The 18,174-nt window shown below is 40.4% G+C and overlaps 1 protein-coding gene across 3 annotated transcripts in view; it reads left to right on the forward strand.

Annotated features, from left to right (window-relative positions):
* Positions 1–17,812, forward strand: part of LOC122619349 (transcription factor E2f1) — a 42,820-nt gene extending 25,008 nt beyond the window's left edge. The window contains exons 1-6 of one of the 3 annotated variants that reach the window (XM_043796222.1): positions 5,278–6,207; positions 11,503–12,292; positions 12,392–13,120; positions 14,122–14,368; positions 14,541–15,353; positions 16,436–17,812. In XM_043796222.1, the coding sequence (XP_043652157.1) occupies positions 11,837–12,292; positions 12,392–13,120; positions 14,122–14,368; positions 14,541–15,353; positions 16,436–16,563 (2,373 nt within the window). In that variant the 5' untranslated portion in view covers positions 5,278–6,207; positions 11,503–11,836 and the 3' untranslated portion in view covers positions 16,564–17,812. Of the gene's footprint in view, positions 1–5,277; positions 6,208–11,502; positions 12,293–12,391; positions 13,121–14,121; positions 14,369–14,540; positions 15,354–16,435 lie in introns of those variants that run through there. The other 2 variants (XM_043796223.1, XM_043796221.1) reach the window with 2 other exon arrangements.
* Positions 17,813–18,174: the final 362 nt, after the last annotated feature.

Genomic DNA, 18,174 nt, shown 5'->3' on the forward strand with positions numbered 1-18,174 from the left:
TAAAACCCAAAAAAATCAAACACCAAATTCTGTTTCCACCTTGAATCTATGCAATACTTAAAATTCTTTCAAGTTTTCTGTTTGTTATCTGTTTTTAAAAATCTCACGTGTTAAGAACAAGTTTTCTTCAAAATCTCATTACTGTTTAAGTGTTTCTATTCCGAAAATTTGTTCAAAATTGTTTTGAAACCTAATACAAGTTCTTAAAGTTATACATACTATTTTTATGTTATTTAACAAAAGCCAAATTCTTTTAATTCGTAACGCTTATTTATTTATTATACACTACTATTACATTTGAATTATTTGAATTTGTAATTACTTTAGTATTTACCTAAATTATACAATCTTATAAAATTCAATTCAAAATTGCTGCCAAAAAGAACCATTGGATTATACAACAAAATTGTTGATAAGGGCTTCAATTGTGTAAGTATATGAAGAGTAAAAAAACGAATCTTAAAAGCAAATATATTTTTTGTATGGATATTATAAATTAATTGTTCGTCTAAATCGGACTTCTATAAAGATGCTTTTGATAACCAACATCGACTTGGAATAAATTCAAGCTAAGAACCTTTTGTTTTCCGGCCAAGTGTGTTTTATTTCTTACCACAGTCGGTTGGTTTTTCCACTTACATGTAAATGATAATTAAACATAAATAGGAATTCATTCTGTTGTTAGTAGTCTTGTGGCCTAGAGAGCAGAATACAGATAGACATCAAGAGAGAGGAAGTTCATTGAACGTGGTTCGGTAGAATCGAGAACCCAAACTCAAACTGAAAACCGAGAATGTCTAACCATATAAGTTGGTTGGTCGCTCTGTGCGTCTGCAGAGTATCTGTGAGTTTGTTGAGAAATCGCACTCACAGTTAGGGCGGACAGGTAGTCCACTTTAGGAATTCTCTCTTTCCCCCACATTGGGATACAGTATGCAGGGGAAGTGGTAGCGGTGGGGTAGGGGATCTGGTGGAGTCGCACGTCTCAATGTCGATCGTTGAGCAATGTGATTTGTAATTCGTAGTCACTGTTTTTGCTTTTTGTACATTTCTGTTCACATGTGTATGAATAGAGTCAACTAATAGAGGGCATTAATGGAAAAAAACTTTGAAGTCATTCCCATATTTACCTCATAAACGAAGGTTTGTTATTCTTCACAAATTAAAACGATCCAGTGAAGAGTATTAATTCAATACAATAAAAATGACACGTTAAGATTTAAGGTTAGATTTTTCCAGTTACTATACCAACAATATCTTCCTTGCATTCACTTTATGTACATTTTTAAGGAGTGTTATCACTGTTTTAGTAAACTGGACTAGCACTCATTATCGCATCAACCAAACGCTTTCCACTTTACTGATATTAAGGCCCGAACGCTATGTCTATAATTTAATTAGCCCTAACATCAAATCTATTTTCAATTTCTGTGAAATCGGAAATGGATGCGGCGAAGCATTTAAGCTACTTCGCTATGGGGAAGAAAAATAGGAGAATGGGTAAGGACTGCCGTCTGGAAAAATTCAAGGAGTGCAGAAACTCCTCCACAACGACACAATCAATTTTGTAGAGAATCCAGGATGACACAAGATGTTCAATAAATGTTCCTTGCAGGCAACGGCTGAGGTAAAGAGAAAAATCTAAGATCCAGTGCAGTGGAAAAAGTCTTCATAAAGTTCAGTCTTGAATCAAATACATTTTTGTAACGAAATAATCGAAGATCAAGCAGTATCAAGTATATTTAATTCTATTAATTATGATGATTATATCATAAAATGATTTTTTTTGCTGAGATCACAAAGTGATACTACATTGATCCCTAAAACTCTAGTCAGTAAACACTTTATATCCTCCAAGTGTACTTTGAAAGTTGCTGCCGCTGAATAAAAAACGCCACCCGGCCGGCTCTGAAATCTGACTGACATTCTGTCAAATAGGCGGCGACGTCGACGTCTACTTCAACATCGTCTCGTTCCACCTACCGCCCGTCCCCCCGTCGACCCTGTGCACCTCCCCCTTTTTGTTTCACTTTTATTTTCAAATTTGAATATTGCGCCGTGGCCGGAGATTCTCAAGTAGTTTTTCTGTTGATTGCATTCCACGCCGGCGTCGTGGTTTCCTCTTGTGCTTCCCTGCTCCGCCGGCAACTCTCTTTCATTTCCCATATGTCTGGCTCTTCGTGTGGCAGAGGGGGTGGCGGTGGGGACATCGTACTGTAGTACTACATCCGATTTTTGCACCCCACTGAAGGCAAAGGGGTTGGTTGCTTCTGCGACGCTGTTGAGGAAGGAATTGCAGGGAGCGAAGAGTGACGAGGCTGTCGAGGAGCCTGATGAATGCCAGGCGCAGCTCTTCCAGGCTCTCAGACTTGAAATGCTGCCGCCCAAAGGCGGCTGTGCTTGAAATTAACCTAAAAGATAAATGGCTAAGGGGCAAGCTGATAACTTTTTTCAAATTTAACCAGAAAATGTGTCGAATTTTCAAATTCTTTTCGAATCGATTAATAAATAACCTTCTCAACCTTCTCACTCTTTGAAATTTTCCCAGATTTCCAGTAATGGAAAAAATATGTAGCATACTTTCCAGGGAAACTAAATGAGTGCAATTATCACTTGAATGTCGAGTTGTCGAATAATAAATGTAATGATAATAGCATATTTCATACTCTAAATGTATTTTTCCTTATTTATCTTTTATTTAGTTTATTTAGCTGCCTAGAAAATTTCTGTATTATTACCAAGGCTTCCTAAAAGAGTGATATTTAAAGACCCGTTCCTCAACTATGTTTTAATTTTCCGCGTAATCAAAGTATTTCAAAGCCCTTTACCGTTACTGCCCCAGTTACTCGCACCCGTTGCAAAAGTGCGACAAGTGTTTTAGCCGAATTCTTGACTAAGAGTTCATTGATCCGGTCCAAAAGGAGAAACATCTGCTCAAATATGTACGCAGCGCTTGTGCTAGCCACATATCTATTTCACCGCATTGTCTGCCACCCTCCCTCCTTTTCGCCTCGCCCACCCGCAAGAGTTTATGATATGACATACGGGAAAAAATCAAGCAAATTATGGTAAATACGCCCCTGGAAACTCACGCCCCGCTTTCGGGTATCTGGAATGGGCAGAAACGGATACACAGATACTCACGAGCGACTGGCAAGCACAAAACACAAGAACACAAAAACAGAAAAGCAGAAAAAAGAAGCCAGGCACTCGCACACGCATTTCCAGTTAATTAAAAGTATTTATGACACTGCGCACATAAAATGTCTTGCAAAGTACAAAAGTCCACCCAAGGATCGTGGGAAGTTCCCGCTTGCTCTCTTCTATCTGGCAAGCGAAAAAAACATCTTGCAGAAAATGGTTGGAAAAAATCAAGCATAGAGATACTCTAATTGCATATGCCGGGAAAGGGATGGGAAGGGGCAGAGGGAGAGGCACGGGCAGGGGCCAAAGTTCCTCTCTTTCTGCGTCCGTGAGGGGTGATTCTAGCTCCTCTTCTTCTTCTTCTTCTTCTTGTCTGCCGGTCTGGCTTATGGGAAATGCGAAAAAAATCACACTCACGGATCTGTGAGGGTCCTCGCCAAACCACCCCACCCCACCCAAGAAACGCAAAGGATAACAGCCTCGCATACACAAAAAATGAATCCCAAAAACTGCCCAAAAAGCTAATAGAAATCGAAAACTGGAAAGGAGATTTCATTTCTGAGCTCGTGTGGTGGTGGGGGATGTATCTCAGTTTCTGGGTATGAGAAACACTGCGCAGATCGGATCGCCTGGCAAGTTGTACTGATTTGCGAGATACATTTGTGCACACAAAACCACACAAACACATGCAAATGGTAGCGGGCATGAGTTGTAAATATTTATTCAGATTGCTGTTTAAAAAAAGTAGCAAGGAAGCAATTTCTGGTAATTTATCAGTACAAACTTCACATTATTCCAGAGTGAATGAGTTTTGTTTTATTGGTACAAAATGTTTTCGCTTATAGTGGTTAAATAGCATTAAATAGCAAGAAAGGAAAGCTAAATGTTTGAACAGGTTTCCTTAAACAGGTCAGAGGCTCAGCAAATACATAAGGGAATTTAGTGCGCTTGTACTTTTCAGTTTTTGTTTACTAGGGTAAACAAATATTTAATTAAATAATAAATGTATTTAACATTTGCAAACTTATTAAGTATATTTACGTGGTTTAAAGTACTTACTTGCTTTTAATCTCAGGCATCCTTTTCATGGTTTTCGTAGAAATTAATAGATTCGTGTGCGACATGTCGAGTTATGCGATAGACCCATTTAATGACTATTTCCGGCCTTAAAAAATCTACCCCTTGATGATGGGGCTCTGAAAATCGGCAACGCTGCAGCGCTGCTGCAAGTACAACAATGTCGTCACTGCAACGCAATGCAACACTTGGCACACAACTGATAAAGATAAGGAAGATGGGGAAGAGGATGGGAGAGGGGGAAGGAAAAGGTTCTCTGCCACCGCCTCTGCCAGCGTCACTGCCGATGTGGGTGCGGTAACAGCGACATCGCCACTTCCGTCTGAACGATTTTTAGCCGATTTGTAGCCGGCAAGCCGAAGAGAGCGAAAAGGTATGGAGCAAAAAGCAAAAGCCGCTCTCACCGAACATTCCAGTCTGGCTTCCACATGCCACATGGGAAGAGTAGGAAGAGGCGCCACTCAGATTCCACCCTCTTGCGCTTTCGCTTTCCGCCCCCTTCCGCTCACTCTTTCTCTCTCGTGCTCAGCTGTTGCCGCTAATTCGCTGCAATTAGCAGCGGGCCTCTCTCAGTTTCAAGCCTTAGTTTTTTATGTCAACCGAATATATATAATATAAAATATAAATTTATAAAAAATTAAATCGTAGGTTTAATAAAAAGATAACATAATAATAATACAGTTTTATAAGTCAATTTAGTAATTGACAATAGGCATTTAAAATTACTCTAAATTTGTTTATAACATAAATGAACGAACGAACCTAATAATAAGGTAGCCAAATTTAATATATTTTATTAAAAAATTAAATTTATTTATTTATAGCAATATTTAAATTACGCAAAATATTAGTTCCTTTTTGATTTGACATACTCTCGTAATATATCGAATAGCTATCGTTTGATCATTTTTTCTCCCTCAACACACGATCCACTCTCTCACACTCTCTCGTGTCGCAAACGCTCAGCTGCTGACGCCTCGAATTCGCCGCTACAAGAGACGCCGCGGGTTTTGTGGCTCATAGCTTGTTCCGTCGATTCGCCGCGTTCAGTGTTGTTGTCGCGTCGTGACGCTGCTGTTGCCGCTGCCGCCCCCACACACATTTGCGAGCAGAAAACACGTTACGAGGGAAAAATCGACGGAAAAATCTGAAAATATAATATAAAATCTAACTGAAAAGAGTACAAGACTGAGGTATTAATAAGTTAATGCGGTTTAATACAATAATTAAGCACAAGTGGCCGCTATTAAATGTGCCATTACGACGGTGCTTACGTTTTCTCCGTCTGACGTAAGACAATTCCATCTCTTTTTCCCGCTCTCTCTCTCTCTCTCCGATTCTCTTTCTCCGCGTGTGGATTGCGTTTTGCCGGCGACGGCGACTCCAAAAAAGACACGGCACAACACACTTTGTGGCCCAAGTTCAGTTCGCTTTTCGTCGCCAGTCCGCAAAAATGTGAAAATGGAAAACTGAGGGGAAAACCGAAAAGCCTCAAAAGACTGCCACTGCAAGAAAAGGCTCCCAATCGCTAAGTAGCAATAGCAAATGCGCTGAAAAATCAAGAATAAAATACAAGAAAAGTGCGGGCGTGTAACAATTATGTGATATCTACAACAAATGCTCGAACTGCTGACGTCACGCACAGAATCGTAGAATATATAGAGAATAAAGAAGAGAATCGAAAACGTCGCGTAGTAAAGTTAAAAGTTCCCACACACACCGACGTACTCGCACACACACACACACACACACAGGCTGAGTCAAAAGAGTAAGAAGCGGCAGCACATTATACGTGGAATACAAAAAGTAACCGACGGAAAAGGCAAAACGCCCGCAAAAAACGAAAAATTTGCAAATATGAAACGTGTGTGATATTCAAAAAGAAGAAGAAGAAGCAGGCGGCGGTGGAAAAAAAACAGAGCAATTTGTTGTGGTTCCGTGTGATATATAGAAAGCAAGTAAAAACCGACAAAAATTCCATTTTAGGTGCGTATTCAAACAAGAAAAAGAACCAAGGGAGGGAGTTTCCACCTCACCGATGATGATCAATTAATCATTCAATTTTGGGCTAAGCCCTCTAATAACCTCCAAAACTTATACGGTGAATAGCAGTCATTCGCTCACTCATTCAATCCCCCAACGCTCCAGTTTTCAGAGATAACGAATCGAAAATTCGGAGTCCATCCGTTTTTATTTCTGTTTGCCCAAAGTCGGCGGCCGTTTCTTTATGGCGCCCCCAGATTAACATTTTTCTAGATGTTAAAACAACAGTGCAGGTAACAGTTTGGAGAACTCGTGGTTTAACTTTGAAGATTAAGACATAAATACATAATACATAAATAAATTCAATTAAATTTAAAGATTAGTCCAACCCAGTGAAACTAAGTGAAGTTAAATTATCTGAAAACAGAGCTCACCATCTATCATTTCACTCAAAGATACAATACACCCATGAAATAATTAAATAATATTTTGTTTAATATATACTTGGTCACACTTTAAGGTGCTCTTAAATGTTTCAAAATCTAAGGTCAGTTGACTTATTTAGATGCTGTTCCAAATTGTTTTTCCTTGTTTTTTTTACTGTTATTTCTAACACTTTCGTCGGACTAATTGGACTTGCATCAACAGTTCTTCACTTTAATCTGTACATGTACTTGGCGACTGCACCACGTACACATAGTGTGTGTACATGATATGTGGCCCCTGTTATCAGGCCTTTTGAGTACACAATATTCGATTGGCTCTAAATGCGTCATCGGCTAAATGGACAGGAGAAATGGAGTTATGTACATTTCGTATGTATTTTGGCGTGTGAAACGGGCAGGGGACTTCCCCGAAATTCTCCTTGCCTTGCCGGCATTGAATTTCCACACCCACGCGATGATTTTCCCTTTCCCGGGTTTTCTTTTTGTTTGCAGTTTTCTGTGGGCGAAATATTTTGCGACGCATTTTGTGCTCCTCTCCCTGAACAAAAAGCCGCCTTCTCTTTCGCTCGTTCTCTTTGCTCGACTGCAGAGTCGTTGCCAAAGATTGGCTTTCTCAAACGAAAAAAGCCAAAGCGAGGCTTGTGGGCCATATTATTTTATATTACTTTATTTTATTTCTGTAAGTGTACAATAAAGTGGATGCCTTCTGGCTTGAGCCTCGAGGTTTATAAGAAAGTGCCAAGTGTAACTGACCAAAAGATATTAAGTTAATAGAGAAAATAAAACCGGCTAGAAAAAAAGCATCCATGTGGACTTTTTTTCAGCCAACAACAACAAGACGAGGAGAGATGTTCCATGTGGATTCTGTCTGTGAGTAACAGCTGTTATTCGGATTCAGGCCGGCTTTTACTCTCTCCCCCTTTCTTTTCCCTAGCAGCATCCCATCCCGCACAACTACACTCTGGCAGACGCTCTCTCTCTCTCTCTCTTTCTTACTCTCTTGCCTGCCGCTTAATACACAAAATTCGTGTTCTTCCTCTTTTTCTGGCTTTTGATTCACTTTTTTCCTCGTATTGCAATGGTTGTTGCTAAACACCTTGCACACTCGCACAGTATTTATTTCACTTGTCCCTGCCTTTTTACTGCGCATGCAAAATGATGTGCAAAAAGAAAGCGAAACTTTTTATTAGCTCTTGGTATCTGTGTGGGTGTCAGTGTCCATGCCTGTTTGTTGCGTGTGCTTGCGCCTTTGCTAGTGATTGTGTGTGCATACATAACAACGTGCATAATTAATAGCCATGTAAATGCATGATCTTCATAATTAATAACGGTAAATTGGCATTCCGGAGAAATACAGTTATGCCTGCAAGTTAAATGCCAGCCATTAAGTGCATTCGAATTGGGATTTTACAGGAAATTTGCAGTGCAGTTATCAATTTAGCTAATATTTTATTAATACGTGTAATGAGATTTCTTTACTGCAATTGGGTTAATTTATAATTTGGGTAAAGATGCATTTCATTTGAATTATAAAATGTAAACCCGTTAATTTAACACTCTTTTCTCCACCTTGCGGCCGGTTTTTGTTTTATACTAAATCGAAATTAACACGGCTAACGTGAACGGCGAACGGAGAAGAGGGAGTGGAATGGGAACAGAGGAAAGGAGGCAGCGCTATCAAAAGTCGCATTGCGTGCTCTGAGTCGCTTGGCTGCTCCCTCCCCCTTCAAACACCACTCCCCACCCACTGACAACCCCCAACGAAATTATTTACTTGGCCACTACATAATGTGTACGTTTTATTTTCTAGCCTTTTCTTTATCAGTAATACAAATGTTGTACGGCAAAGCAAAAGCAAAGCAAAGAAGAGCTATTCTAAGTTTTATTGTAGATCCGCTCTGTTGCGCCAATGCCGATTGAAAAACGTACAGATAGAAAAAGAGAGGGAACAATACAAAAAAAATAAAGAAAAACTTGTTATTCCTTTGCCGTGTAGGCCACATTTTCCACGATTTTCCACTCACCGCTTCGTATTTTCTTGTTCATTTCCCTGTTTGCATAATGTTACTTTTCTATGTTCGCTTCGCCTTGTGCTTCGCCTTCTGCTGCTATATAAATGTATGCAGAGATGACTGACAAGTGCACTTAGAAGTTGTTATTATACAGATAAAGATGTATTATCTTCGATATACACTGTTGCGTTTGTTTAAGAAATTTGAAATTTTTTTTATAAGTTTTCTTAAATAAATAGTTATTACAAAGTCATAATTGATTTCATTAATAACTACTTGTACATCATACTTTGTCATACTTTGAAGCAATCTCCCACTGTTGATAAGATAGAGGAGTCCTCTTTGTAACCCCTGTATAATAATAAAATGTAATGTAAAAATGCAAATTTAGGGCCTTAAAAGCCATCATATCACATACATTTGAAGACCTACAAATTGTGTGACTTTAAAAAAGTAAGGTTTTATCTTATTTCTGCATTTTATTTGTATGATCTCAAGGCTTGCGAGTCCGCCTCCCTTTTTTTTTTCTTAATTTTGTTGTTTGGGTAATTTTATACGTCCCACTGTAATTTTAGATGCAAAATATTTCGAGCTACTTGTTCGCATTTTGCGTGCCGATCAAAAGAAATTTAAATTGGAAATTTCAATCGGCGAGACCTACCTGGTTTTTTCGGTACCTCTCCCCCGTCTCCCTCCATTCACATGCGTCTTTTGTCTGGCCCACATGATTTTAGCATTTCTTTGGGAGGGAGAAAGAGAGAGAGTGTACGATTTCCATGTATAGGAGTTGAATTACCTGAGCTCATTCGTCTGTAAGCATATACCGTTTTTTAGCTTAAGCACACATAAACACATTAACACACGCTTGAAGAATCACTGCAAAGCTTTTGGCCAATGTACAAATGGTTGCGAAAAAAGTTGTGGTGGTGGGATTAAGTTGCCGCCAACGCGACTGCAATTGAGTGGAAGAGAGATAGCGATATAGAGGGAAAGAGAGAGGGAGCATGGTTTGAGATCTATTTAATGTTTATGTACATACATATAATGGTTTTAACATTATGAAATATATCACCTAGATTTCCAACGTACATATGTATATTCCTACTCTTAGAGAAATAATAAAGATCTAAGATAAGCAGTTTCTGGATTTAGTTGCCTTCATCTGTGAAATTTGGGTGAAATTTGAAAGGCGGTTTGCGAGCGCCAAGGCCACTGTGCAATGCCAATTTCGATGGTCTGCCTACCTGGCGCGTTTGCCATTCCATTTTCTTGCAAATTTCAGCAAATTCCATGCGATATTTTAGCGGTCTCTGGCTCACTTTACCTTATCATTCTGTGGATGTTTTTCTTGTCACTTTGGAAATAATTATCAGCTCGCGGAGTTCTGTTTCTAAATATTTTGCTAAACTCAAACTCGTCGGCTGTATGGCTAACAGTTTCTGTTATGGAAATTAACATTGCATGCAGGGCGAGCAGCGCTAATTGCCGTTCTTACCTGCCTGTTGTTATTTTATTCTTTTTTACGCTCATTTGAGCTTTTTAATTTGTTGTTGTCGTCTTCCATTCATGCTCGCTTTAGCTGCGAATGGGGCCAGAATTCCCCTAATGAACTTTGAGTCAGGCTTGGGGAACAAGAGGTGACAGGTAGCAAACACTGCGAAAAACTGTTGTACACTTTTTTAGTGGGATTCTATCGAATCAATTGAAAATTTGTAAAATATGTATGACATTGCGAAAGAAATTTTGTATCACATTTTACAAAATGATATTTGAATATCCAGACTATATCTGGATGTATGCCGCATACCTTAGTTTCTTTCAGTGTTTATTCTGGCATTGTGCCAAAAGCGGTTAAAGCCAAGCGCGGCAATAACGTTATTTTCTTCTTTACCTGATGGTTTTTCTCGTTCCATACTTTTGGCTTCTCTTTTGCGTTTGTTGCCTCTGCCTTGTGATTCTTCCACACACATATTGATTGTTTAATATTTTATGCCGAGTTTATTGACATTTTGTGCGCGAACCTAAGCGCGTCTTCTTCTTGGCATCAGAAATAGTTTCGGCATGCTTCAGAGCGGACAGTTTCCCCGTTTCCCTTCTTCTAACACTTGAATCCGGTTCGGTCGAGCTTGGCATTTTTTGTTTAGCATTTTTTTATTTTTAAGTTCCTGTATTTCACATTTTTGCTTATCATCTGGTTTTATGTGGTTAGTTGCCTTTCAAAACTGTAGAAGACTGAATTTTCGACTAGATGAATATAATTTGTAGTCTGTTATAGTATAGTGCAGTATAGTAAACACTTTTCTGGAAACAACTATTTTAAATAGTGTATCCAAGTGCAAAAGTATGTTTACGTGTCACAATCTAACAAAATTCCCATTGTTTCTGTGCGAGAATCTATGTATGTATTTATGAAGCGAAAAGTTTATCAGTCGATTGCAATATATGACTCTCGAGTAGTCTCGGTTATCATAGCTGTTGCTGATGTGGTTTTTGGCCAGAAAATATACGTCGAAAGTCTCTCGTTATTGACCGGTTTTGAGCTATGCTACTCTCCTTTTTAGCCCTCTTTTTACTATAGTCGCGAAATTTTTTTCTTTTGCCATTACCTTTCGATTCGTATATATTTGCATTACATACAAACACTCGCCCGTCCGCTGGTCAGTTGCGCATTTTAATTTGTTGTTGCGCCCGACTGGACAAAAGTAAGAGACAGATCAAAAGTTTAATGTGCCAAATGCATAAAATATCGAGAAAGCAGGTCAATCTAGCTATAAATAAATCACTCACACACACATACATACCGCATTTAATATTTATATTCCTTGTTTGTTCTTTTGCAGATGTGAAGAATCCCTAGGTGCTAATTTAGTTGATAAGCGCAAAAGCAGAAAGAGAGAAGTTAGAAAGCGATAAACAGAAACAGGCAGTACAATAAGTAAACCGACGCGAGCGCTGGAAATTCCGACGGGGTGGCAACTTTTCAAAGGCAGTGCTTAAAAGTATGCTGTAATATAGTGCCAGTGATTGCCGACTGCGGCGAGCCTAACAGAATCGGCATTATATAGAATATATACGGAATATATATAATACGCGGAGCAAAGAGCGAGAGAGAGAGAGAGAGAGTAAGAGTCAGGCGTTGAATCGCCGTGGAATCACGGAAGAATCGGCAGCGAAATGTCCAAGTTCTTTGTGAATGTTGCCCCCATCAACAACAGCAGCAGTAGCCACACCACCACCAGCAGCAACAACCAGCGACACCAGCAGCACCAACAACACTATGGCGGGGGCGGGACAACCGGCCACACGATGGTGGCCCGCAGACTCAACTACGACCTGCACGGCGGCACCACCAGCATCAACAACAGCAACAACAACAACATTGTGATCAAGAACGAGGCCCTCGACTTGGACTACGATCACGGCTTGAGCAGCAGCGACAGCAACAGCAACGGCGGCGTTGCAGCTCACCTGCGGGATCATGTGTACATCAGTCTGGACAAGGGGCACAACACGGGGGCAGTGGCAACAGCAGCGGCGGCAACGACGGGCCACACGCTGCAGCACCACCACCAAAATCAGCAGCAACGCAAGGCAACCGGCAAATCTAACGATATCACAAATTATTACAAGGTCAGTTGGTGTTCTATGAGATCTGTAGCTAATGAAACATCAATAACTAAGGAAAAAATATATAAAACTAATGTAATGGAATTGGTTTCTAAATTTCAGGTCAAACGTCGGCCACACGCCGTCAGCGACGAGATCCACCCGAAGAAACAGGCCAAGCAGAGCGCCCACCATCAGACGGTGTATCAGAAGCACACGGCCAGCAGCACGCCCCAGCAGCTCCGGCACAGCCATCATCAGCTGCACCATGATGCGGATGCCGAGCTGGACGAGGATGTGGTGGAGCGGGTGGCCAAGCCAGCATCGCATCACCCCTTTGCACTGTCGACACCCCAGCAACAGTTGGCCGCGTCGGTGGCTAGCAGTTCTTCGAGCGGAGATCGGAATCGGGCGGACACCTCGCTGGGAATACTGACCAAAAAGTTTGTGGACCTGCTGCAGGAGTCACCGGATGGCGTGGTGGATCTGAACGAGGCCTCCAATCGGTTGCATGTCCAGAAGCGACGCATCTACGACATAACCAATGTCCTCGAAGGCATCAACATCCTGGAGAAGAAGTCAAAGAACAACATACAGTGGCGCTGCGGGCAGTCAATGGTCAGCCAGGAGCGATCACGGCGCATCGAAGCGGATTCGGTGCGGCTGGAGCAACAGGAGAACGAGCTGAACATGGCCATCGACCTGATGCGCGAGAACCTGGCTGAGATCTCCCAGGAGGTGGAGAACTCCGGCGGCATGGCCTACGTCACGCAGAACGACCTGCTCAACGTGGATCTCTTCAAAGATCAGATCGTCATCGTGATTAAGGCGCCGCCAGAGGCTAAGCTTGTGGTGAGTATTCGATTTGAGGCAACCAGAGGTGAAAGACCGTGAAAAAACTCATGTGATAAGTGACATTGCTGGTAAATTCCACCAAAGAGTATTGATTACTTGTCAACTGGAAGTCTTTTTATTCAAAATGTGCTACTTATGAGGAGTGTTAGCGATATTAATTCAACAACAATAGTAACATTTTCCGACGACTGTCTTACATACATACAATGTCTACGTCAGAGCTTTTCCCAGCTTTTCTCTGCTTTTTTCTAGTCATTGGTGCTTCTTCTTAGCGTCTGCATGCCATTAAACGTGGCGCTTATTTATAGAAGCCCATCGCAGCGGCAGACACGACAGGCGAAATGGAATCCCGCCCAGCTCGCCTTCCCTCCTGGACACCTTCTTTTTGATATCAAGTAAATTTGTGGCCTCGTCCACCAAAGTTCTCCAACCGCCATTGCTGGTGCTCGGTCTTCCTAGATGCCGCACTATTTATAAAAATATACCAATGCCTAATGTATCCGCTCGCCTTGAACTGTTAAACGAACTTGCGCTCGCACTATTTTCTGTGCAGAAGGGAGAATTGGTGCTCGTGGATTTCCTCAGATAGTTGAAGCTCCAGAAATCCTCGTTTGCCATACAAAACTGCCAAAGTTTGTATATGTTGCAAGCCCTCTGCCAACGTCAATAACTAATTGCCGAAATAACAAGAACGCAAAAGGCGGCTATTCAAAAATTAAATAAAATAAAAGAAGACGGGGGGCGCGAAACAGCGAAAAGCAAAATATCATTTCTAAAAATACGCGTGCGGCAAAAAAACGCTGCTCATTCTGAGGCTCGCTTCATTTGTGTTTCTCTTTTGCTGCCGAGCGGTCGGCGACCGCTTAAAAATTTCAACCGCTCCCCATCAACTTGAACGTTAGTTCCCCGGTTGCCATTTATCGGTATTTAATTATTGTGTATACGTACCTACATTTGGAATTTGGTTAGTAATCTGGTTTCATTTGTGTTTTTCTCAGCTGCCCAACACAAAATTGCCGCGCGAGATTTACGTGAAGGCAGAGAACAGCGGGGAGATCAACGTCTTCCTCTGCCATGACACCTCGCCGGAAAATTCGCCAATTGCGGCGGGCGCCGGCTACGTTGGAGCACCCGGAGCAGGATGTGTCCGAACGGCCACCTCCACACGACTGCATCCGTTGACAAACCAGCGACTTAACGATCCGCTCTTTAACAATATCGATGCCATGAGTACCAAGGGATTAGGTGAGTTTAATGCCAATCAAGGTTTAATTGAAAGGATAGTCGCACCTACTTATTTACTATCTGCTTAAGGTCAATAGTTAGTTTTGATTGTAGTTTGCCAACTATTACTACTATTTACAAATATTTCAACCATAGCTCTCAAAGTTATTTATTTATTCGCTTATTATTACAGTTCAAACGCCCTACCGCTCGGCTCGCAACCTCAGCAAATCGATCGAGGAAGCCGCCAAGCAGTCCCAGCCTGAATATAATAACATTTGTGATATTGCGATGGCCCAGCATCATAATCTGAACCAGCAGCAGCAGCAACAGTTGCTGCAGCAGCAGGAGGAGGACGATGTGGACGCGGAGCTAAACCAGTTGGTTCCGACACTGACGAATCCTGTGGTCCGGACCCATCAGTTCCAGCAGCATCAGCAGCCCTCCATCCAGGAGCTGTTCAGCAGCTTAACAGAATCCTCGCCTCCAACGCCTACCAAGCGGCGGCGGGCGGCAGCAGCCGCAGCAATTGCCGCAGGCAGCGCAACAACAGCAACCACTACGCTTAATAGTCATAACAACAGCAACCACAGCAATCATAGCAACCATAGCAGCAGCAACAGCAAATCCCAGCCACACACAATAGGCTACGGCAACAGTCAGCGCCGCAGCGATGTGCCCATGTATAATTGTGCAATGGAAGACGCAACCACAACATCTGCAGCGGCAAATGCGGCAGCTGCCACATCGCGATCGGCCGCAGCAAGCTCGCTGCAGATGCAATTCGCTGCCGTGGCGGAGAGTAACAACACCAACAGCAGCAGCGGCGGTGACGGCGGCTATGGCAGCATCACTGGCGCTGGCGCCAACGCTGATCCCCATCAGTCGTTCAGCCATGGTCGCAACAGCCTACCGCCCAGCGTTGCCGACTGCGATGCCAACAGCAACAGCAGCAATGTCACGCTGCAGGGTCTCGATGCTCTCTTCAACGACATTGGCTCGGACTGTAAGTACTTGAGCACCTTGTTTTGTCCTTTGCTCTAAGCGCTTGAAATAATAGTTGTAATGTATTGGCAAAGGTACACAAAAATGAAATTATGTATGGTGTTTAGTACATTGCAACATGAGTAAATATCATACACAGATCATGTCTGCTATCGCTCGCCGCTCATTCATTCATGATCCATCCATTCAGCACCCGTCTGTAACTGTCACTGAGGAGCCTTGGATGCATATTGATCTCCATGAGGCGCACTTGTCAAGAACTTTCTCTGTGACCTGCGTGTACTTAAAAGCCGCATCACAGTCTGAGTTCTTGCTGAGCGCGGAATCCTCAAAGCAACATAAAGCGAAATCATGGGCTGGGTACTAAAAACTTATACTTATTTCCAAATTTTCAATTTGTTTAATTTTTCACAACCTTTTGGCCAACGAGAATCAGTTCAAAATTGACAATTTGAGTTTATATTCTTTTTCGTTTTATCCCTTATTCATATAAAAAAAAAAGAGCTAAAAAATTCTTTTAAAAGGAGAGAAAGATAAATTTAAGTGAACGTGGTATTTTTGACACTTCAAACCTTAACATATATAAATAAATTTACAAAAAGCAGATCGCCCAACCCTTTAAAACATTTATAACATCATTGTGTTTCATCCACAACTTTTACTTTCACACTGTGCTAACATCGAATTGGTAATCTAAAATATATATAATCTAATAAAATAAAATAATTGTGCATAAATGTATATATGTATATATCGAGAAAAAAAACCCGCCGCCTCGTCAGCAATCGTCCTCGTGTCAAATTCATTTTGGAACTGAATTCTCGTGGGTCTGCACTGACAACACTGACCGCTCCAGGGCCAATTGTTCATTTTGAAATTGAAATTCTGTAGCACCATGAGATTCAGCTCTGGCGTGAATTTCAAACATGCATCCACAACATATCTCGCTCTATCAGCTCTCTCCCTTTCTATGGCTGTACAGATGAAATCGTCTATAACCCCATGTAAACTCATCTGCAGCCCAGCCCAAAACACCAGAAAGTGGTCTGAGCAACCAGTAATGTGTTTCATTCTTATTTACAGACTTTAGCAACGATATTGCCTTTGTGTCCATTAATCCGCCGGACGACAACGACTATCCGTATGCGCTGAACGCGAACGAGGGCATCGATCGGCTGTTCGACTTCGGTTCGGATGCCTATGGACCCTAAGAGGAGACGTCCACGAAACACAATCACACACACATACATATGTCTAAAAAATTGGGATTATGGGGGTGTTTATAATTTTAAATTATATACAAATGGCAAACAAAAACAAAAAATTAATTATTAAATTATTTGATTGCAAATACCACAAACAACAAAAAATCCAAAAATAAAACACAAAAAAAGCGAATCAGCAAAACTTAATGAAACTAAGTTGTGTGTACAATTTTAAGCTTAAAAATATATACATTTAAATTTATAACCCAAACTAATTTAAGAGAAACAAAACGAAAACACAAAATCTACTTTACAAAAACTCAGCCTCACGAGATAAATAGGGAGAAGTCGTAGCGAGAAGAGCCACATTTTATAAGCAAATTTTAATTTTAGCCTTTAAACAAAGCAAAAAGAATCAGGAATACTATTTAACCGATTGGATAACACACAAAAAATGCGAATACTTCCCACTTATCAAACAACTTTTTGGGCTAGAACTGTCTGTAAATTAGTAGAAATTACACAAACACACACACATAATTTTAAATTAAAAAACAAAATAGTTGTAAAGCCAATCAACATTAAACAAAACAAAAAACAATAAAAAGAAAATCAATTTCAAATTGTAAAAAATATCGAAGACATTTCAAATTAATATGGAGCAGAAGAAGAGGACACAACTCCTGGGCACCAACAAGATGCCTTTGGTTCACTCTTAATTCGTCCTTCCTGTTTTATTGACGCATGCAACAGAATCCTCTTCTGCCATTTGTTTCATTTGCTTGGATTTATCGATTGATTTTTAATTATAATATTATTAAAGCTATAACTATGTATCATAATTTGTTATTGTTATAAAATTTAAACTGTAAACACACACATGGGCCCAATAGCAGTTTATTCATAGAAGCCAAATCATCCCACAAAACAAACAACCAACCACTTAACAGAGTCAACTACAAGTACATAAATAATTATTTAAACTCTCGCCTAGGAGTTATATATTTAACTAAACGATAGATAAAATCAACAAACAAATGCAAATCATACAATTGTATAAAACCAATACATAAACGAAGGAAAACCACAACAATCCCAAACCAATGTATAATTGTACGTTTAATTTTTATAAGAGAACACACTTGTTAGGTACTTTTCTTTCTTTCCAAAAACAAACACATGAAAAAAAGAGAAAATAAATATTAGAAAAACGAAAGAAACTTTAAAATAAACTAAATACATTTTTAAAACCAAATGTCTCCTGTTTCAATGGAAATGGAAGTTTTTCAAGCCAAGTTTCTAGATCTAGCCATGTTCAACGAGAAGTATTTATGGGAAACATTGTTTTTAACTATTCAATATTGATTCGGCTCTAAAAAAGTTTTGCTTTCGGTCCTTAGTAGACTATTATTATTAGAACGGCAAAATTGTATTGGCTTTCAACACGGAATTTCATTTTTACAATAAACAAAGTAAAACTATAAATACTGGTTCAGCAATTGCTCTACAAGCCTGAAACAATATAGATATAAAATCAAACCAAAAAAAAAATCGCAAAATAAAAACAATATTTCTAATATTTTAATTTTCATATACAATATATTCCAAGTATTTTTA

Source organism: Drosophila teissieri, chromosome 3R (genome assembly GCF_016746235.2).
Source record: "Drosophila teissieri strain GT53w chromosome 3R, Prin_Dtei_1.1, whole genome shotgun sequence".
NCBI classification, from domain to species: domain Eukaryota; kingdom Metazoa; phylum Arthropoda; class Insecta; order Diptera; family Drosophilidae; genus Drosophila; species Drosophila teissieri.